This window comes from Marmota marmota, unplaced genomic scaffold (genome assembly GCF_001458135.2).
Source record: "Marmota marmota marmota unplaced genomic scaffold, marMar, whole genome shotgun sequence".
Lineage (NCBI taxonomy): Eukaryota > Metazoa > Chordata > Mammalia > Rodentia > Sciuridae > Marmota > Marmota marmota.
In genome coordinates, this window is record NW_025999991.1 from 9328652 (window position 1) to 9351088 (window position 22437).

At 52.7% G+C, this 22437-nt stretch overlaps 1 protein-coding gene across 4 annotated transcripts in view; it reads right to left on the reverse strand.

Annotated features, from left to right (window-relative positions):
* LOC107153995 (myelin basic protein) overlaps nt 1-22437 on the reverse strand; it is a 79982-nt gene that overhangs the window by 24180 nt on the left and 33365 nt on the right. For 3 of the 4 annotated variants that reach the window (XM_015499590.2, XM_048806673.1, XM_015499589.2), the window contains exons 3-4: nt 7533-7963; nt 946-1023 (exon numbers count right to left, since the gene is read on the reverse strand). In XM_015499590.2, coding sequence (XP_015355076.2) covers nt 946-1023; nt 7533-7963 — 509 coding nt within the window. The remainder of the gene's footprint in view (nt 1-945; nt 1024-7532; nt 7964-22437) is intronic. The other variant, XM_048806671.1, reaches the window with a different exon arrangement.

Genomic DNA, 22437 nt, shown 5'->3' on the forward strand with positions numbered 1-22437 from the left:
TCCTAGGGCCCCCAGGCCCCCCAGCCAGGCTGGGTGCTCCTTTTGCCGGGGCCCAGCTCACTGAGAAACAAGGCACCTTTCCTTCCCTGTGCTCACCTCAACACCAGCAGAAGGAGGTGCCTGGGCCCCCCGGCTCCCCCGCGGCCCTGAGTCCTGCGCTTGGCCCCGAGAAGCAGGAGGAAGATGCTCTAGTTTGGGCACTCGGGTGCACACTGTCAGCCTCCCACACCTGCCCAGCGCCCAGGCACGGGCAGTGACTTTACCTGAGAGCCGAGCATGGCAGCGTCCATGGGGTGACCCTGGACGTGCGTGAGCGGCAGGCCTGGCTGACTCAAGTGCAGGCTGCAGGACCCCCCTCCCTTCCCCGCCTACCTGGACATCACTCAGGTAGGCCCATCTCAGGGGTCCCTCCATCCCAGGTAGGCTTGGTTGCGCTTGGTCAGGGCCGAGCCCTGGGGGACAGGGCTTTCTAAGGGCACATGTCACTTGAGAGTGAGTTCGGCTGGTGTCCAGCGACTGCCAACTCTCTGTGGGGCACTGGTTTCCAAAGCAGGTCTGGGCACGGCATGCCCCTGGCCATTGTCCAGGCCAGTGTCCAAGGCCAGAGTCTCTACTGCCCTCTGGCCTGTGTTGGCACTGGTAGCCACACCATGGTCCTGTGGCTTGTTCCTATGACTTTTCTATGACGCTGAGCTGACAATCATGCCCTTGTCACCTGAGCCATTGAGGGACCCTAGCAAGGACTTGAAGGCAGAGGAGGGTCTCTGTTCCCTCCCCCAGGGATTGTCCTTTGCTGTGTCCCTCAGGACCTGCCCCCTAGCTTTGCTCCCCTGAAGCCTGCTGTCCTGGGACAGAGAGAGCCCCCCTGCAAGGACCGCGCCCACTCAGCCGCGCCCCGCACTTCACGCGTGGGTGGCCCTGGGCGGGGGACGGCGACTGCCTTACCTTGTACATGTTGCACAGCCCAGGCTGGCTGCGGGCATAAGAGGGCAGAGGGCTCCTGCTCTGCTTTAGCCAGGGTACCTGCCGAGGACACAGAGTGGACGGCGTGAGTCCTGCGTGGGCACCTCTCGCAGAGCCCCACAGTCCTCCAGCAAATCTCCTCTAGGATGGGCCTGGCAGGACCCCAGGTGGGGCAGAGAGGGTAGGGAAGGCAGGACTGAAGGGCGAGTGGTCAGCCGAGAGGGCACGTGGGGGTAGAGATGGTGGATCCAGGAGAGGTGACCGGGAGGACGGCAGGGCAGGGCCAGGGAAAAGGAGCAAGAGGAAGGATTTAGGGAGAAGTCCCTTCTTCCAGAGTCTGTTTTATGGCCCTACTCCAAACTGTGTGTCCAAACAGCCTCTCGTTATGACAGGTGCGGCTGCTAGGCTTCTTGGGGTGCAAGGAAGGGAAGCGCTTTCCACCCGGGGCCCAGGGCCAGGGCTCTGGCAGGCCCTGATGGACAACTCCCACACTCGGTTTTGTTGTGGAGCCTTATTCATCTTCCCATGCAGCACTATCTCAGCTTCTGCATTGGATTTACAAGTAGGGGCTGTTCCTGCTCCATGGGTACCTGCTGTCACCGTGTGGCCTCTCAAGCCATCTGCAGAGCCCCAGGAAGTATCTGCAGAGCAGCAGGTGCTGGGGCTGACACGCGCTTGCGGAGCTCTTCCCTGACGTTGGTGACGCCCAGGGACTGAGCCCACGTGGGAGCTCCGTGTGCCTGAGCAGGAGCCGCGTGTTAACCTCAGCTCTGCACCCTGCACCCTGCCGGGCAGCCCTGGTCCTGCTCCCCCAGGACACCAGCACTCTCCCCATTCCATCCGTTACAAGACACTCTGCCCCTTCATGAAGTTCAGGTGACGTGGTTGAAAGAATAATATTATAGGACCAAGTTAAAGGTAGGAAGTGTCTATTTTTTGACTATCTACAACAAAATGGAAAAAGAGAGAGAGAAATAGAGAGAGGGACTGACTTGGGGTAGTCAAGCAATGAAGTCAGTGTGACAGGCTTCGGGAGACTCAGTGCGCTGTGACAGATGAAGTGGATCCCTGGTAAGCTGGTCAGTAGTTACGTGGGATGACAGCCTGTGACCCAGGGCTTCGCCATGCAGAGGCAAAGCTGTGGTGACGGTGTCTCATGGACGGTTCTCCCACCTGCGTGTGAGGAGGGGCTATCTCCACACCAGCAAAAATCATCAGTGACTTTGACCCATGATGCAGGGGCCTAGAGTGAGGAGTCTGGGTGCATTTTAGAGCATGCCCACTCACCCAGGCCTGTGGCAGGCATTGTCTTGCTATGACTCGAGAGACCCCATAAGGAGTGACCCCTCAACTGGACAAGTGCAGGTTAAGTCCATGCCATCAAGGTGGTCAGCTAATGTCCTTCTTGGTGAAGAAGACTGCCACTGTTGGGCTCTTCCACCTAGCTCTGGTGGGCTGGTGTTGAGCCCCTCTCCCGTCACACCCCGACTTCTGGGGGCCCCTGGCTGTCCATGCACAGGGAAGGCAGATGGCTGGGCTGGAGGCTAAGTGCAGCTCTGAGAAAGGACACCCCAGGGACAGCTTACAGGAATGCAACCTGTAACCCTGGCGTTGTCAGCAAACTGACCTCCTGGCAGGACACAGAGGGACAGCAAGCCTCTTTCCAGCTCTCTGCACCTGTGTGGAGTGGGGTGCAGTCTGACCAGAAGACAGTACCTGCAGTAGACTGACTGGGGGACAAGAGATTCCGTAGCCCGAGACGCACCCCAGGCTGAAGCAGGCCGGCAAGGCTGCCTTGGGAGAAAGTGCGGTGAACCATGTTTAGGGGCTGCCGCCGAAGGCTTCACGTTCTTAGTTGTCTTTTCCCTCCCTCTTACCATTTTGTATGAAGGAGGATATTTCAGAACACTTAAAATTCTGGTGATAGACATAATAGGAAATCTTGAATTTGACAGACTTCTCCAGGTCTTTAATACTAAGTCAGTTCTTGGTGATCTCCTTGGAGCCGGGCTTGTCCCTGTGAGGACTCACCTCCTCAGCCGTCCAGCCGAGCTCCCACTGACCGTCAGAGCTTCCTGTTACTCAGTGGCTCTCGCTTCACCAAAAGAAGAAGCAATGTAGGCCGTGGAGTGGGACGATTAAAGGAGGGGAGGGCTAGGGCGAGGCCACGGTGGGACATGTCACACAGATGAATGGCAGGCCACATCAGAATTCATTCAGTGTCTTTGCTTTCGTTTCTAACTTATCAGCCCTCCAGTTTCCCCGTATGCACGAGGCACCACGCTGGAGAAGAGGCAGCCACCTCTTACTTCAGGTTCTCTAGGCTCCCTGTCACCTGGAACATGTCCCCGGGGTGCACAACATGGCCACTGTAGGCCTACTTAGTGCCCAGGCAGGAGGGCGCATTGAGAGACAGTGGAACAGTGGAACAGGAACTGTTGACAAGGAAGACGACCCCACATGCTCCAGAGAGAGAAGACGGCCTCCTTGGGTCAAAGCACAGGAGCGAGACGCTGTGGCCTTCGGGTACAGAAGCCACAGGAGCCCACTGCTCCGACTTACCTGCAGGTTGTGTCACGAGGCCATGGAAATACCAGAGGCAAAGTGCAATTAGTTGGGTAGGGACACCAAAAGAGACACTTAAAAAGTCCGTTTGCAATTCATGCACCGTCATTGGTGTGTTAAACTGTTTAATGTCATAAAAATGCAGAAATATACATAAAGCAGAAGTTCATAACAAAATAAAAAAATCAAGTCATAATACAACCACAGGGAGGCAATTGTCATTAAATACACAAATGCAGCATACAAATGTATCACTTATACAGAGGGCACGGCAAAATCACTGCCAAGACAGGTCCACCAGGTCCCCACTGTCCCCCATTTAGATAGCAGTGAATGATTGTGGCCAGGAGACAGAAGGGCACAGGTGCAGCTGGTAACTGAGCTGGAGACACCTGTGATCAGTGACTTCAAGAGGAATTGCTGTCCAGAATCTCAGACAGTGCTGGTTTGGGTGTAGGAACGGACACACCCAGCATGTCCAGACTTGCTCCAGAGGCTCGCTGGCCAGAGCATGGCCTCAGTGAGGGCTCAGAGGAGGGCTCCAGCTTGGGGTGTACACCTGCTCCCTGGGCAAAGCCGCTGCGAGCTGATATGAGGGAGTGTGGTCCACTCCCCATCCACACAGCCCTTCTGTCCCCACTGGCAGGCGGCTGGCACACACCATCGGGGGTGCCATGCAGGGACCTGTGTCCTTCATGTCACCTTAAATATGATGCTCTTGTAAGACTACAGGCATGTCTGTGAAATTAAGGTGTGGAGATGACAGTGAACTTACTGTAACGTGGCCACTAGAACTGAAATGCTGTGAATCAGGAACAAAGATGCTGGTTATCTAAGACTCATCAGTAGCACTGAATGACAGTGGTCATCCTACATTGTCACAGTTAGAGGCATAGGAGCAATCTGGATGCTGAATAGTGAAATGCTGAGACTAGGGGGTTATAAGCGGAGCTTTTAATGTAAGATAAATAGAGGATATCGGGAAGGCCATCAGTACCGAGGCTTTAAAACCCTTCAAGCGAGATGCTGTGGAGAAAGGGCTCGCTCTGTTCTGTAGTTCTTGTGTGAGAACTATGTGGGAGTTGACCACGTGTCCAGCTTAGCTACTCTGTGAAACTGGGCCTCCCCTAGGTGAGAAGCAAGAGTGCCCAGAGCTGGTGTTGCTGGGCACTGGCTCTTACGCCCATAGCCTCAGGTGAGAGGTGAAGGGACAGGGCAGGTATAGTCCAGTCTTTGCCCTGAAGGCCCACCATTCTCTGTGAGGCCCCAGATTCCAGGGGGGCTAAGGAGCCTGCCCCTTACAGGGAACAACAGAGGAGAATGTCCTTTGTAAATACACTTTCATTATGGCTCTCAAAAGAATATGCCTCTTCAGGGATTTTCTAAAGCGCTTTTCTGAATGTCAGCTCTGGCTGCACAAAGACTGGGTGTTGTGAGTGCATTCCGGGGCCTGGGGGTGGCAGCTGCCTTGTGGCACCACGGGGCCCACGTGACTCAGGGGAAGGAGGACAGGAGGCTCTGGGGATGGCGGCCCTTCACGTGGTACTCAGGGCTGCATCCAGAGTCTTGCTGGATTCTACCATGAAAACCCTATTCTAAACAGACGGCAGGATAAGCAGTTTCCCAAGGGACGTGCGTGACCCAGGCGGTGGTCTTCAGCACCCCAGGTACACCAGATGCTTATTTTAGGAATGGAAGTGGAGAAACGAACTCCCATCAGGAAAGACAATAAGCAGGCTCACGAGTCCCTTCTCTGCGAGTTTCCTAAGTCTATTTATTCAAAGACCTTCCTAGCGTATGAGAGCCGAGCCCTCCTGATTTATAAATGGGGCAAAATCAAAATAGAAACTAAAAGAAATTTAAAAAATCACTCCATAGCAGCCACACCAATGAATACCCCAGAGTTCTGGGGCGATAGCGGGTTGTTGCTGGGTATAGGCTGTGTAAAGTTTGCATCTCCACGATTTGTTAACAAAGAGCCCGCAATAAAACAACGGAGCTGGACAGGCGTTGCTGACACCCACTGCTTGTCTCCCGGTGTTCCCTGAGGATGCGCCTCTGGCCTGTGTTTGCAACAAGCAGTTTATGATCACACATGTAAATACCAATGGATTTTTTTGGGTATTCAAAGAAAGGGATATTAATTTAAAATTTTTGTTTATTCAAAATAGTAGTGAAATAATTGCTGTCTCAATTTTTTTAAAAAATAATCATTTAAAAATTGCTTTTACTTTTAAAAATCCTTCCCCCCCCCCCCAGGGTCCTTGATAATCAAGAGACATTATTTGCAAAGACATTGGCTGCTTCTGAGTCTAGAACCTTTTCTTTGAAATACTGAAAAGCACAAGAGATTTAAAACAATGAAGGGTACAATTATGCATGAAGAAAGAAAAACATCTTTGGAAATGTAGCTCTACTTTGACAGATACACATGCTTTCAAGGTTTTGTTTGAAATTAAAGCCATTGCCATTGAAATAAAGCTTATTTTAGAACATATGCTGGCCAGCTATTTAATCCTTTGTGCACAGATTGAACGCATTCTCCTTGCTGCTCCAGTTGAGCAGAATAGTTGACGTTTTCAACTGGACTGCTTATATGTGGCTGCCTCAGATAACAGCTGGACTTCCCTAGGCAGCCAGGACCCCCCAACAGCTGGGGTGTCTGCAGAGCTGTGCTTGAAAGAGCACCCATATTAAAATAAGGCAGATGACTGAGATTTCCCCAGGGTGAGGGGGCACTGACAAGAAAATGTCTACAAACACGGACAGTGAAGGACGCCAACAGAAGACCAACCTATCAACACTTAAGACACAGCAAGAGTTATTTGTAAGCAAGTCATGGCAAGTGTCAGAACCAGACAGTTCAGAGCAGATGACAGGGTATGGCCTCCCCGAAGGCCAGTGTGCTTGGATGTGCACAGAGAAGGTGCCACTGGCACCTGTGTTCATCCTTGACAACTCACTTTGACATCTGTCACTGTAAGAAATGTGGCTGAAGACTAAGCTCTAACACTCCAGGGTTCCGAATTGCCTGGGGTGCTTGGAGGGCACCTCCCACAATGGGACCTCTGTGCCACATTTTGTTCACAAGCCTCTTGCATTCCCAAAGGCTTCAGGACAAGCATGATACACAAGCGGAAAAATCTTACAGCTGCCGTGAGAATACCCAATAGCAGGGGGCTTTTCTGTAATACCTCTCTGGCACCCCAGTTACCCAACTCTCCCCAACTGTGACATGACACCCATTTGCAATCTGAATGCCTCTTGAGGTCCACTCTTAGTGGAAACCTCAACCACAGGCCAGTCCATGCAACCCGCTTCAGAGCCAGCTGCGAACCAACCACAGGGAGGGTTTTTCCTTGTGAGACGTTTTAAACCACAGAACATTCACTTTTAAATAATGAAACCCCCAAGGTTTGATATTCAAATCAATGAAATCACAAAATAATAGACTGTTGATTCACAGACATTCGTTTGTCACTCCACCCCATTCCAATCAACAATCCAAACAAAAGAGAAAGTTTGCTCACAGAGAATTGAAATGCAGGAGTTTGTTCAAAAGGGCCTCAATCACATCATTGTTGAAAGCAAGGAAGTGGCAGCACTAACTCCAGGAAAAATAAACATGACCCAAGAGAAACCCCAAAGTGCAGCCCAGAGGCAAACCAGCCAAGCCCCAAGCACAGGGCACCAGAGACCAAGAACGCGGCCCTCTGCAAGGCCCTCCCTGTCCCGGGCACCCGAGTCCCACAATGCAGAAGGTCCTTGCACTCCTGAGCCAGACCCCGAGCACAGTCCCTTGTAATAGGGAGAGAGGGGGAGTCACATGAAAACAGGCCAGGTGGCCCCGAGGTCGTACCCGGGGCCCCCAAGCTCTTTCAGCCAAGACAAGCACCTTAGATACTCAGGGTGGTCAGCGCCTCCTCCACTGGCCCAGGTCACCTGCTGACCTTCCCTTTCCTTTTTCCAGTTAAACTACAGCTCCTCTACTCCGCAGAGCTCACCTTGCCCCGTTTGGGCGCACCCCTGTCACCACCAAAGAAGCGCCCGATGGAGTCAAGGATGCCCGTGTCTCTGTGCTTCGGGAGGAAGCCATGCCTGGCATGGTCCACGGTACTTGCTGTGGCCAGGTACTTGGATCCGTGTCTCTGTGAGGGTCTCTTCTGTGACGCCATCACATCCAGGCTCTCGGAAGCTGCTGCAGTGTCTTCTTGGATGGTCTGGAGCTCGTCGGACTCTGAGGGCCTGTCTTTGAAGGTGTTGTCCTCCCTCCCCGGGGCATCTCGGGAAAAGAGGCGGATCAAGTGGGGGCGGTTTCCTCGGTCAGCTGGGTGGGCATCCTGCCAGGCATTCTTTGGGTCCACTGTGCGCTTGGAGTCTGTCACCGCCGTGTCCTCAGACGAGGGCCCATTGTCCTGGCTCGCATCTGCCTCTCCTGCAAACAACAGTGAGATATGAATACGGGCCTGTGCTAAGCCAAACCTGGGACAAAGCCGCTTTCTTCCAGGGGTCTTGAACTAGCTGTCTCCTATAAAACCCAGAGCATGTGCACTGCCCATGAAGCCACATGGCAGCCACAGACTGCCTCTGGCAGAGACTGGCCTGCACCGAGCACCTTAGGCAGCTCTGGTTTTGCAGGAGGCCCTGGGGTTACCTGGTGGCTCATGGTTTGGCAACTGGATAAGACACACCAGTGCTCCCTAGCGAGGGGTCTGAGCAGGCACAGCAGTCATGTCAGAACTGCCCCCAGCACTGTGCACAGCACCTGGAGAGCCCAGGAGTGCAGGCACCCGACAGGACGTTTGTTGTCTCCAAGGCCACGGGTGCAGAAGCTCAGCATGCTGGAAGCTTCTGTTTGACAAAAGGTGTTTTTAATGTTCTTGGTAAAAATGGAACTTCCCACATCTTTTTGCAATGCATGCCTTTAAGAAACGGGGCATTTAGAATTTTTCCATTCCCAGATTCCACAGGAGGCCTCTAGCATTAGAGAACTGCTTATTCAGGACATTTTGATGGGCTTCTCTTCTGTAAGCAGCAACAATTAGAACGTTCCATGTGGGAATGGGCTATTTCATGATGTATCCCACCATCTCATAGCTTTCAACAAAAAATAGCCATTTCTCTCAAGAATGGAATGAATCTTTTTTGCTCTCAAGTTATTGTAAATTAGTAAATCATTTTGTTAATCCCCCCAACTTACTACTTACCTGGACTAAATGTGAATTCACCTACACTTTCCTATAATAACATCTATTCCATGTATTCATCCACTGAAGTTACTCAACTCATCATTCATTCATTCACTCACCTATTCATCCTCCCATCCATCCTTCCATCATCCATCCTTCCATCATCCATCCATCCATCATCCAAATACTCACTCACCTGTTCATTCATTTATTCATCCATCCACCCATCTACTACTGATAGTTCCCAACTCATCTACTCCCTCATTCATCCTCCATTCACTTATCCACCTGTCCATCCATCCATCCACCCATCATTTATTGAGCACCTAAAAACTGTAATGCATTGCTCTAGATGTTTCAGTTACAGAGATAAATAAGACATGGTCCTTGTCCTCATGAAGTTTATTTTTCTTTCTTTATTTTTTTTAGTTGTAGATGGACACAATACCTTTATTTTGTTTTCTTTATCTTTATTTGGTGCTGAGGATTGAAACCACATGTGAGGCAAACGCTCTACCGCTGAGCCCCAGCCCCAGCTCTGAAGTTTACATTTTGGTGGGGGAATCAGATGAAAATATATGTTTCCAATTGGATGGTGTGCCCTACAATGACTTGTCCATGTCCTAACTCTCCTACCCACGAGTGTGACTTTATTTGGAAATAGTCGTTGCCGATCTAATTCAATAAAGATGAGGTCATACTGTAACTGATGACTGGTGTCCTTTTGAGAGGGCAATTTGAGCACAGAGACACTGATGCACAGGAGAGAAATGTGGACTGAGTTGCACAGCCACAGCCATGGACGCCAAGGAACACCGGCACCGCCCGAAGGCATGACTGCCCCTGAGCCTGCAGACACCTTGGTGGGGGACTTTCGGCCTCTACCCTGGGAGAGAATGAATTCCTGCTGTTGTACACCTGGGCTTCCTGCTGCCTCATCTGCAGCTCCTGCAGAATCTTCACAGAGCAAGCCACGGCTTCACAGCAGTAGAGCTGCTGGTCTCCCAGGCTGCTGACCTCAGGGGACTGTGTAAGAAAAATGGCACACGGGGCCACCAGGACTGACTCCAAGGCACTAGCACTCCCGCAAGGGCTCTGGGGGCTGACCACCATGACCTGCCTGTCTATTGCCTGAGCAGGGACCCATTCTCCTTCTCTGCTCAGGTCTCATTTGGGGCCAGGAAGAAGCAGGCCATCAGCTCTGGGGACAGTAGCCCGCGAGGGCCGGGAGTTTGTTTTCTATGTACGTTGTGGAAGTTTGTATAACTGTAACACATACTCCCTCTGAAAACCAATGTGTGTATGATATATCTATACCAAAGGAAAAGGACTCCACACTCCTTCCTCAGAGTCACATGGGCTGAGAAACTGCCCCATGATATTGGCCATATAGTTGATAAAGCTGATCGATGCCACAGATACAGGACCTGTTTCTCAAGCAGAGTCACTCCCATCCTCAATGATCAGTGTTTGCCAATGACAGAGTGTAAGGCCAAGGAGGAACCTGGGATCCCTGTGGTCTTATCCAAGACCCTAAGATAGTATGTAGAGCTGTCAGGAGTGTCCACGCTGGCCACGCCAGACGCCTTTGACCGAGGCCCCCGAGTCAGGAGGAGTGTGGGAAGACAGGGCAGGTGGGTGCAGCTCTCCTTCAGGACCACTGGCTGAATTCAAGTACACGAGAACATAACACAGTTCACCACATAGTTCTAAATGCACCATTGCACTGTGATGTTTGAGAAAGCAACATAAAGAACACTGGGGTTGGTACAAAGCTGGGCCCTCTGCAGGGACTCCGTGCTGACTTATGGGTTGCAGGAGCAGCAGAAGTAACTAAAGAGCCTGCTCTTGTAGCTGAGCTTCATCCTCCGTGGCTGATATAAATTAATGCAAATGTGAAAGGAAAACAACAGCTATATTGTGCACAATTAAATGCATTAACCAAACACAAGAGCATCTGAATACTAATGTTTTTACAATAGTTGGGCTTTGTGTCCCTGAACACAGTTATTTGTGAGGCACAGAGAAGCCATTTATTTCCCAAAGTAGTTTCTCCCAGAGGTAAGAAGTGTGATGTGAAGTCTAAATCTGTGGACGTGCGATGGTTTTGGTGGGACAAGTAGCGTTGAGATGCCTCCGTTTGCACATTGAGGCTCCCGAAGACGATTATCTAGATTTTATTTATGGAGCAGAGCATTTATTACAAAAACCAGTGGAACATGCAGATCTGATTTGACCAGAAGAGGTGCTCCTATTTCCTGTATGATTGACCAGACCCTACAATCACAGGAAGACTTCTTTAAAGAAGAACACACCCCAGTCCTCCAGCTAGGAGGACCCCAGCTGTGGGAAGCGTCCTGGCCTTGAGCAGGGCCACAGGAGAGGCTGAGCCCATGGGGACCTAGGCCAGTTCTCAGTGCTTCTCAGCGGACCACACCTTCGTCCTTCCTGCCTTCCGCCGCCTGTGCTGGGCTTCTGCTGCAGCAGGGTGGCGGCTCCCTGCCCTCAGGTTCCCTTCAGCCATCAACAGCTGGGAGGGTCCCCTCGGGCTTTGCAGGGGAAGGCCGCAGCACGGTGCCTGGCCTGGCTCCCTCGCCCACCCAGGACAGGCTCCTCCTGCTCTTCCCCGGTCCTCTAACCAGTGCCAGCATGGGCCACGGCAGCCAAAGCCCATTATGGCCTGTGTCCTGGCCCTGTGCTGGCTCATCCTGGGCAGCCTGACCACACCTCTCTGGACGTGCCTTATCCTGCGGTCAGTGCTGCAGTGATTGCTGTTTCCTTGGAGTGGCTCCCGGTTTGCTCACCTATTCTCCCTGGTTCGGTGACCACCTCTCTGGGGACAGGAGCAATGTAATGTCCAGCTGTGACCATCCAGCACAGAGCTGGGACCCTGATGGAAGCTCAGCAGGTACTTACTGTTGGTAGTGGAAGATGCTGGTGCTTCCTGGAGCCTTCTCCAAAAGGAAGTAAAAGGGGCCCAAGTCCTCTTCCAGAAGAGCTTGGAGATCGGCTGGTGGCAGTTAATTTGTGGTTTTATTTATGTTCATTTTTAAGTGAGAATTTCTCCTAAATCTTGAGTCTCTATACCTGTGGTCTAAAACACCCTGGTTTAACAATGCACTTCAGCTGGTAATTCTTTATGTCCACGCAGAGCCTTTGTGATACTCTAGACAAGACGATTCAGCAAAGCTCTGCAGCGTCAGCAAAGGAGCCAGCCACGCCCCTTCTCAAACCGCAAACCTGAATGCAGCATCTGAACTCGTTGCTCGTTTGGAAAATGATCTGTGGTGTGGCACAGACTTCCACAAGGCCTTTAGTACACATGTGCCGAGCCGTCTGTCGGGAGCAAACCAAGCTCAAAGCAAAAGAAATGGGTGTGGCAAGGACCAGGGGTCTGTAGAGGATGCCAGGGAAGGGCCCCTGAGGCTGACCTCTATCCTCTGGTAGCCTGCGATGTCCTTAGGCGAGTCTGAGCCATGAGAGCCTGTGTTTATGCATGGGAAGGTAGGTGTAGCTACATTCTAATCTCTTAAAGTCCCTCTCAGAAACAGCACACTACTGTCTGGCTTGACGTTTTCATCCAGTGTATCTTGTAGCTGCTGCTGTCCACAGAAAGTGAGAGAAATCCTCGTGGGGTGTCTTCTCTGCCTTTCCAACGACCTGTGAAGCAGGCGGCTCTGTTGGCCCTTTCATCCACCTGTGGAAACCGAGACCTGGCAAAGCCACACAGGGCTGATGCTACTCCAGTCCTCTCCACGTCTGGAGACTGTGGGCCACTGCCCACTGTGGTGGCCTCACACCTGGCCCTTCTGCACCCTGAACTGGCCTGAACCGGAGCAAGGCTTTGCACCTAGGGTAAAAGTAGCTGCAGACAAGTGACAGCCACACATTCCAGATGACAGCTACATGAGGGTGGCCAGGAGGCGAAGGCAGTCACCAGTCCTGACAGGAGAGCTCATCCAGTGTCCCCTGTAGCTGGCCAACAGCAGAAAGCCCGTGTGCACTCCATGGCCTGTGCACACAGACACCTGCTTGCCGGCCTCCCTGCCCCTCTGGTTACAGTTACAGTGTGACGTTCAACCCAGCGCCAGCTCAGGAACCCCACACATTCTATCCCGACAGTCTGTCCATTCGACATTTCCCTGGAGTCATCTGGAAACACACCACAATAACTCCAGTGCTTGTTTAGAAAACTGCCACTCAGCCATCAGCTTGCTATGACCAGAAAAATGACATAAATGAAACACTCATACAAGACAATCTCCAGTGAAGTTGTGGTGACACAATGAATTCCGCCCTATATTCAAATACTTTTTTTTAAACCTAGAGCGTATTTCTTATTCTCTATTCAGTCGTCTCCATAGAAATCGCAGCCCATGAATGGCTTTCATCAAAGCCAAGTGGGCGTGCGTGTGCGTGTGTGTTGTGTGTGTGTGTGTGTTGTGTGTGAGTGTGCGTGAGTGTGTGTGTGTGAGTGTGGTGCAGGTTCCTGGGCACACCCAGGCCTAGCAGGGCAGAATTCGTGCTGCCTGGTTGATGGCAGGTGGGGTGCAGTGGCAAAGGTCCTCTGTTCTCGCGATAACCAGGGCCCCTTCCACTGCGCACGGCAGCCCAGAGCCGCCCGGAGGGCAGGCCTTGCGGGGAGGCTGCAGCTGCGGGGACACCAGAGCCTCTGCCTCCTCCTGGTCAGGTCTGCAGGCCTTCTGTCTGGCAGGCCATGCTGCCCCCTTTTCAGGGCTGCGGCCCACCTGTCACACGTGATGGGGGCCTGAACTTGGGGCCTTTCCACCTGAGGGCCTGTGGGCAGTGGCTCTCACCTGCCTGGAGGAGGAGTGTGAGGCCACAGGGGGCCAGGTCCTGCACGCTGGGCAGCAGGTCCCACTGTCCCGCCTGGGTTTGCAGTTTTGTGCAAAGTTCTCGAGGTTTTCAGGCCCACAGGAATATGAACTGTCCTTTAACACCAGAGCACGTCTGTACTGCTGGCCAAGCCAGACGACACGGTGGGGAAATCTCCCTGGATGAGACTTGTGTTGCCACATTAACTGTAGCAGGGCTTCTGCAGAGAGATGTGACACGGTCATTTTTCTTCTATGATTAGAGATCAGACATCAGGCCTAGATCATCCAAATTCAACGTCAGTAGGAAAGTTCAGTGAAACCTCACATTCAGGGCCAATCAGACTTCAGCAAGTGGGGGGCATTTCACGGCTCAGGGACCTGAGGTTTTCTGCAGGTGAACTCTGCAGACATGCGGCAGGGGCTCAGCCTACAGGACGGTCACCTTGGCTGGTCCACTTACATGCACATTCTCGTCCAAATGGGGCTCTCAGACCCACAAAGTATCAAGAACTCAGGAAATGGACAAGGGGCCTTCACACTGCTCCTCAGGGCCAGCCAAGAATAGATCTATAACTACCACACCAGTCCTGTGACGCTGTGTGTGTGTGTGTGTGTGTGTGTGTGTATGGAGAGAGAGGGAGGGAGAGAGAGAGAGAGAGAGAGAGAGAGAGAGAGAGAGAGAGGACAAGCGAGCGCAATAGGAGGTATGGGAAGTAGTCTCTCAGGATAAGGCTGAGGGATGAATTCAGCTTCATGAAGGTCACACTAGGGGTCACTTCTGACCTGCCTGCCAGAAGATGCATCTGCCACACAGGCCTTCTGGGGGCCATCAAGCTGGAGGTGGCCAAATCAGACCTGCCAGTGACTCTGGGCAGGCTGGGGCTGGGGAAAGCCTGAGGAAGCCTCAGGTCTTGCTTGGAGGGGACATCCGGCTTGCACTCCCTGGCCCCCTGCGAACATTCCAAGCCCCAGAGACCACAGGGACGCTTCTGGGACTAGCACTTCTCATTTTTCTGCAGGTCACTAAAGAAATTCCTCAGTGGGTCTCTTGGAAACCACTTTCCACACATATTGTCTCCCATGTGACATCCTCAGATACTTTGACAGAAATAAAATTAGTTTGGAGGGATCAGTCTAAAAACAGACGCGTGGCTTTCTCCCCGGCTTTTCATCTGTTTTGGTGGCGCATCTAAGTTTACCGTCTTGAGTACATTTCAGTCAGTTTGGGTGTTTTGAGTTCCCGTAAAATCGCCACGCACACAGCACCTGATTGCACGGACACACACACAGTCACAACTACACTGACTTGATGGGTCTCCACCCAAGAATCACGGCCCCCAGGTTCACGTCCACATGACTTCCTTTTGGGAGAGCTGACGCACAGTGCCCAGATGCCAGTTCAGCATTCCCACAAGAGTCCATCCCAAGTGACCTTCCTGATTATCTTCTTTGGGCCTTGGGTCCAGATGCCTGTCTAAGGAGATTTTGGAGTTCATTGAGTTAACACAGAAGTGACAAGACACTCGGCCTCCCAGAAGCTCAGGCAAGAGTTAGCAGGCTCAGGGGGTAGGAGGTCACACTGCCATCTGTCCCTTATTTCCCAGTTGGGCGATCTTGCCACACGGTGCCCTCCAGGGAGACCTGGGGCAGGTGTCACTGTTTGCATGGGGACTTGGTGTGGAAGGCAGTCTGGAGAGCGCAGCCTCCTCTGAGGTCAGCAGACCTTCACAAGGTACTGGACACGGAGTCGCTTTCTTTGCAGATCCACACATATTGGTGGAATCCAGAGGTGCTGAGTGGCCATGTTGGGTGGGTATTCTGAATAACTCTCTTACATTGATTCAAAATCTTGTCATCTAGCTTACAGCCTCTTTAGAAAGTACTCCCCAAATAAATCCACATATCCAAACATGCCAGAATATGCCAATTTCCATCATTGTTCAGAGTAATCCCTGGTTGTGACTTAAAGAAGCCACATGGAGTAAATCAAGAATTTCTAATGATTTGGTGTTTTTAAGCTCAGGCTTTTAAAATGTTCGGTTCTTCCCTATTTCTCATCAGATAGTGTGTTAAAGATTTCTGAGGCTATGGAAGCCACCCTCTGACCTATGCCACAGGGTGACCCCTATTTCAAGTCTTCCCTTATGGGGACCAGTTATCATGGCCAAGAAAGAATCTGCACCTCCCAAGTTCAAATCCTTCAACATAGTGCCTGAGCAGAAGAGGGGGGCTCTTAGGAGATGCAGATATAGTTTCAGGGAGCTAAAGAAAAGTTATCAATACTCCAACCATTGCGAAAGAGAGCCTATTTTTAAAAAAATCAAGAGAAAGTGATGTTTCCTATGAGCTAAGAAAACCAGATGAGAATCCAGCAGGCTTCCCTGAAGTAAGGCAGTAACCTTCTACGGTCTTCTTAAACTTCAATTCCCAATTTGCTTCTGTTGGTGGGAAGATGGTGCTTAGAATTTTACCTGCGACAGCTTTGCAGATAAGCAAATTAACCCCAGAGCCTGTGAGCACACCCCACCTGCCCTGGGTGTTCCCGGCATGGCCAGGGCCTGCAGCCCCTCAATGACGCTCCAGATACCGGCTCCCTTCTGCAGACACGGCCTCGTACTCCCCCACTGAATAGGTTTCAGAAAAATACCAAGGAAAGCTAAAGGAGAAAGAAGTGGAGATGTTCCTTCTGCTCAGAGCCATGGCCCGGGGATTCTCGTTTTCAAGGGTGGTATGAACAGGTCACCCCCCAGTTGGAGAGAAATTGTAGGTCCCTCTCCTATAAAGAAGGTGTCCTGTGTGCTGGGAGGCATTGTGTGGCAGAAGAGCTTCTGGCCCCACTTTCTTGATTAGCTGTAGAAGAAGGAGACACTCCAGTCCCAAGTGGACCACTGTCCCTGACTCTGTGGCGATTGTCTGGTGTGTGGCTCTGCTGGCCCAATGGGCTGAGGTGACATGTCTAGTGCCCGGGTCATGACACTGAGTGTCTCCTGTGTTGCCTGCTGTGTGCCCTGTGATCTCACCTCAGGGCGCTGGCCTGAGGCCCTTGCCTCCTGTAAGGACACTGCTGGCCTGGGCAGCAGGGTTATGTGCCCTGGGGCACCTGTGTGCCTCCAGCCGCCTGCTCTCTTGGGACGCAGCCAGCCTGCAGAGGAGCTGTGGAATTTGGGCGTGTGGGCCAGGGCTGAGAGAACCCTTCTCATCTGTGGAATACTTCTGCCGCTGGATGCCGCGCTCAGGGTCACCAGGGAGGGCCCGGGAAACAAAAGCACCATGGTGTGGCCTGTGGACTTGCTATGGCAGAAATTCTGCATCTATGAGAAGCATGTGGCCGCCCGCCCGGCTCCCCGCAGAGACTCCTTTAAAACATTTCCACAAGCAGATCTTATCAACCCACCCCTCTCACAGCAAGGCCTCCTTTGTGTGCCCAAAACTTATAGTTTTTATTTGCTCTAAATAGCTCACCCGGGGACCCTCCCACTGCAGGGAAGGGGTCACAGGAGAGGCCGACGGTGTGCCCAGGGAGCCTCGGGCAAGGGCCAGAACAGGGCTCTTCAGGGCTGGGGACCACTGCAGGCCTGCATTCCACCCAGCAGCTCTTAGACCCTCTGTCCTGCGTCCCTAACATGAGTGGTGTAGAGACAGGAAACTGAAAAGGAGCCCGATGTTCACATAGGACCTGCTCCAGGTGCCAGCCCAGGTGGTGCTCACTGTGACCGCATGGACAAGGGCTGGGCCCAGAGCAGCTGAGGTCCCCAACACAGCAGCATCAGAGGCTCTGCCACAGACTGCTCTTCTCCAGAGGGACGCCAGCTAAAGTCACTCCTAAAATCATTCAGCTCTTGGCTGATTTTACAGAGCCGGGGCTTTATAAATACAAGTTGAGCTCAACTGAATGTGAGCTCATGAGGCAAAGGCCAGGAGTCAGAGATAAGGACCTCATTCTTGTTTCTACCACCTGCTATGTGACCTTGAACATGTAATTCAAGCTCTTTGAGGCTTGGCTGCCTCTGTGCACAGTGAGAATCTGGGCCCCTGCTGTGCTGTCCGAAGGAGCTCCGCTCTGTGCCTGGGAACATGCAGTCACGCCTCGGGCTGCTGCTATTGTGATATTATAAACTCTGTCTGGAAATGCCTTGTCCATAGGAATGAGAAACTGTTCATCTTCCAACCTCCCCTGCCACCCACACACCCACCCATCGTCCCATCTACCCACCACATCTTTTCACCCACCCATCCACTGACCATCTATTCATTCACCTACCCATCCATCCACCCACATCTCTGCATGCATGCCTCCATCCACCCATCCAGCCACCCACCTACCCACATCTGAGTCCATGTGTCCATCCATCCACCCACCCATCCACATACTCAGATCTATGCATACACCCATTCATCCTGCCAGCACCCATCCACCCACCCATTCACCTATTCACCCGTCCATCCACCCACCTACCCACATCTGAGTCCATCTGTCCATCCATCCACCCACACCCCTACCCATATCTGTGTGTCCATCTGTCCACACATCTACCCACCCACTCATCCCACATTCACGTGCGGTTCTGATGTAACCATCCGGGGTCCAGGCACCCCTTTTAGATTACTGAGATGATTTTTACACATAAAAATCTTAATGCATAAAAGTACTTAACAGAATTACAAGAGGAAATACTGGACTGCCCCTCTGAGCTTACGATTTCCCTTTCTACTGAAAAACCAGACATTAAAAAGTAGCCATAAAGCAGCTGCCATCATTCCAAGAGCCACCTGTGTGACGGCCACAGATCTTTGCAGAGCCTTTGCTCGGGCAAGCTGGTGAGCAGCCTCACCCCGTGCTCACGTCCTTGTTCCCCTGGGCCCGCTGCCGCCCTTTGTCTCTGTCACACTGAGTGGGCAAGACCCTCCAGCCACGTTCTGTGCCCTGCGTCATTGAGGGAAGGCCATGTGGCCCCTGTCTGTCTGTGTCCTGACTGACAGGTGACTTGTTGTGGAAGGGGCTGGAAGAATCCTGTCCCCACTGGCTGGGCTCTGGATGCCCTCCTGCCCCTCCCCAGGGTCAGTGGGGACGTGCCTCCTGAGGCAATGCTCATCCCACTGGTGCCGGGCTGGAGGGCTCTGTCCTGTGGCCTTCTTTCTCCACTTTGAGGCCTTTTCTGTGGACCTCACCCTTCCAGGCCCCGCCATCCAGCTCTGGCACTTAGTCAAGTGAGCTCCACGGCCTGGGGCCTCTGCCCCCCATGCCCTAAAGGAAGTGAGTGGCCGGTGCCAGCGCTCCTTGTGTCCTGCATGTCCGTGATGGTCACTCACTTCCTAGGCCAGTGACCCTGGACCCCTCTTGCCCCACCTTCCCCCTCCTGAGCTCTGTCTCCATTTGGACCTGCCCCCCAACATATGATGCATGGAGAGCCCACGTCTCACTCTCCGGCCTTGCCTCCTCTCGTTCCCGCGCCGAGTCCACTGCCTCTGACCTCTGCCTGCAGTCGGTGGCTGGGCTTCTGGCCTGGGCAATCGCTCTCTAGAGCCGTCCACTTGCCTTCCCCGGTCCTCATCCTTGGGGCCAATCATCTTGCCATTTTCCCTCTGACCTACCACGTGCCCACCTTTAACCCCGGTGCGTCTCAGGACACTGTTTCCATGGAGAGCTAGGCCATCACATGCTGCCCACCAGAACAGTGTCCTACCCCCCGGCTTGCCCCAGCCCCTGAGATCCTACCTCGGTCACCTCTGCAGCCACTGTCACCAGAGACGAAGGCAGAATCGGGGTCCACAGGCACCCTCCCGCCCTGAAGACATTTCCCTCTTTGCCAGGCTGCAAGTCCACCGGCCCCAGGATCCCATCATTGTTTCCTGATTTGACATTGGCTGCTGGGCCCTTCCCCTGAGAATGCGAGCATCTAGACTGCCTGTCGTGGGTGGTGGCATCTCCCCAGAGCTCCGCTCACCCAGGCTGGGGGCACACAGGGCCTGGGCAGGTGGACTAGTGAAAACGCCTTTATATGGACCAGTGAGAGCCCCATCCAGTGACAGGAGTCCTTGTAGAAAGAAGGAAGCCTGGACAGAGACACACAGGGAGGACGCCCCCCGGACCCACAGAAGGTGGGCAGCCTGCCCCGGGCCTCCAGGACGTGTGGCCTGCAGACGCCTGGGCACCTGCACTTGAGAGTTGATGTGCACCAGTTGCTTTGTCCCTCCAGCTGTGTCCACTGTCACAGTGGCCCCAGCAGCTAACAGGGGGCTCCTCTGTCTCACCCACAGTGAGCGGGGCCCACTGACGGATGCCAGGAACATTCTATGGCTGCTGTCTTTGTGCGTGCCCCCATTTATACACCTGTCACTGCCTCTGCCCCCACAGGATGGGTGGCCCTGAGCCACCATTGCTGATGACACTAGAGACCTCACCAAGGCTCTGATGGCTACCCTGCTGGCAGATCGGCGGCTTGCTTCAAGCACTCTGCTCACTCCTTTCAGACCCCTCTGCTGTGACGGTGCTGGCCAGGGATGCCCCTTGTCTCCATGGCACGTTCCAGGGACCCCAGCTTCTGCCACATCCTCTTTCCACCAAGCCCCCTAGCGCCTCATATCTGATCAGCTTTCTGTCAGCTTTTCCCAAAATGTGTTTCCCGAAACGCTGGTGCATTGCCCATGTTCAAAGCTGCTCTTTGGAGTGAATCCTGCTCCGTGGTTGAGCTGCAGGGAAATGTTCCTGCACGAGGCTTTGCTACAGGGCTGCAGGACGCAGTATCCTCGACTCTCCCTCGGCCGCACACTTTCCCTGGAGACCTGCCAGCATGCTCAGACTCGGCCCCGGTTCTCGTGGCTTCCTCAGACTCGGCCCGGGTTCCCGTGGCTTGCTCAGATGCCAGCTCTTACACACCCTGGGCACCTACCTGGTGCCCATCCTACGGGCATCTGCAGTGACTGACACCCGCTGAGTCCTGGAACTCAGGAGCCACACTGCATTCTCTGTCGATCCCCATGTCACCACCAGGAGTCTTAGACTCCTGTCAGCCTCTCCACTATGGGAAGGTTGTGTGCATGGTAAATGCTCAGTGCATATTTCTGAATAAGTAAGACAATTCAATTTTCACTAAGTGCCATTTTTCTGTTTCTCAGTTCAAAATAGGCTTCTGTCCATGACATAACCATCATTTGTGTCTCCATAGAAACCAGCCTTTGGCTTATGTAGGCAAGTGTCCTCTCCTCAGTAGAAGGTCACATGTGTATCAACCATGAAGAGCCACCTCTTGATTTGTCCTATAAGCAAGGAGTAGCCACTGCTGGCCATGCTAACACAGCACCCTGAGCGTCTCAGATGCTGCAGGGACTGTAGGAAGAACCAGGAGCCAACAGAGCAGGGGTGAAACTGTCACCCATGCTACCCCGATGAGCACCAGAGGGCTCGAGGACCTCAGCTTGCAGACATGAGAAAGGGGCCTTCTAGGACAGGTGCTTGCAGCAAAGGAGTCCCAACACTGGGCTCTGAAGTCAAATCAAGCTCCACGGCATTCAGGGAGCAGAGGCAAACCTGCTTTCTGATGCCACGTTGTCAGTGTTCTGCTTTTGATACCAACCCTTCGCTGTGCCTGGGAATTAGAGTCCAGATCTACCTCTCTCTTTCCAGCCCTGGGTAGTGGCTGTGCACAGATGCATGTGTGTAAGCACATGTGTGGGGCCGTACAGATGGAGACGTGCAAACATATGCACGCACATATGCTTACCTCCTGCTTAAAGAAGGTGCTGTTCGCCAACTGTTTAATATGACGGTGCTGCTCTGAGCTGTCATGTAATATTTTTAAACATAAGAAATTTTATAAGTGGCCAGTTTTTCTTTTGTGGTTTGTACCGAGCAGACCGGTTACGGGGGCACTGGAACCATCAACAAGGTGTCAGCAACTGTGTCCCTGCCCTAAATCTGCCCATCAACTGCTAAGAATTAATCTTTTTTTTTTTTTTTGGTTGTTATCTTCTTAGATGACCAGAAAAAGAAAGAAAAAGGTATTTTACACACATGAAAAAATGCTTGATTCAACTTTGAGTGTCTGTAAGCAAAGCTTTATTGGAACAGTCACCATCGCTTGCTGGTGAGTCTGTCCCTGGCTGTTTTGTGCTTCAGCAGCAGAGCTGAGTAGGTGTGACGGAGCTGTGGCCTGCCCGGCCTGTGGGCTCTACTCTCTGCCCTGCAGGAGAAGCTGTGTGCTGCTCTGAACCACAGGAAAGCGAGGCTCGAGGCCCGGGGACAGGAGCCCTCAGAAGCCAGAGCCTTGAGGCACTTGGTGAGAAGCCAGGCAGATGTTGACGACAAACTGTGCCTGACACACAGGCCTTGTGAATGTGCTTTTGGTATTTCACTGGCTGAAGAGGGATCGAGAGTCTGCAAGTGAGCTTCCTCTGGTTGGCCTCCCTTCTCTCGGCTGCAACACAAGACCAGTTTCAACCACCGCACTCCTAAAAGCAGTTCCATTATTCTGAAAGTATTCAGAGAGCACTTTTATCATTTGTTACCATAAAAAAAAAAAAAAACCCTGTAAAACCAAACTGTAACCCCTGACATTCACTCTCCTTGGTGGGCGGGCTCATGATGTAAAAATAACTGGTACAAAAAATAACGGACACATTTAGGACTGGGCGGTTCAGTAAAGGAGAGCTGTCTCAGCCCTTCTTGGGGACAGTTGCAGGTCTGTGTGCAGCACTCACTGGGTCTGGATGCCATGGGGACAATGGTGTCAAATGTCTGCACGGCCACGGAGGGAACTCACACAATGTCTGTCTTTCAGAATCGCTGCTCCAGCTTCGAGGTAGCGCACGCTGTGCCAGCCCCGTACCAGCTGGGGTCAGCCCCTGCCCGCTTGTAAGGATAAAAATAACTTCAAAGTTTTTCA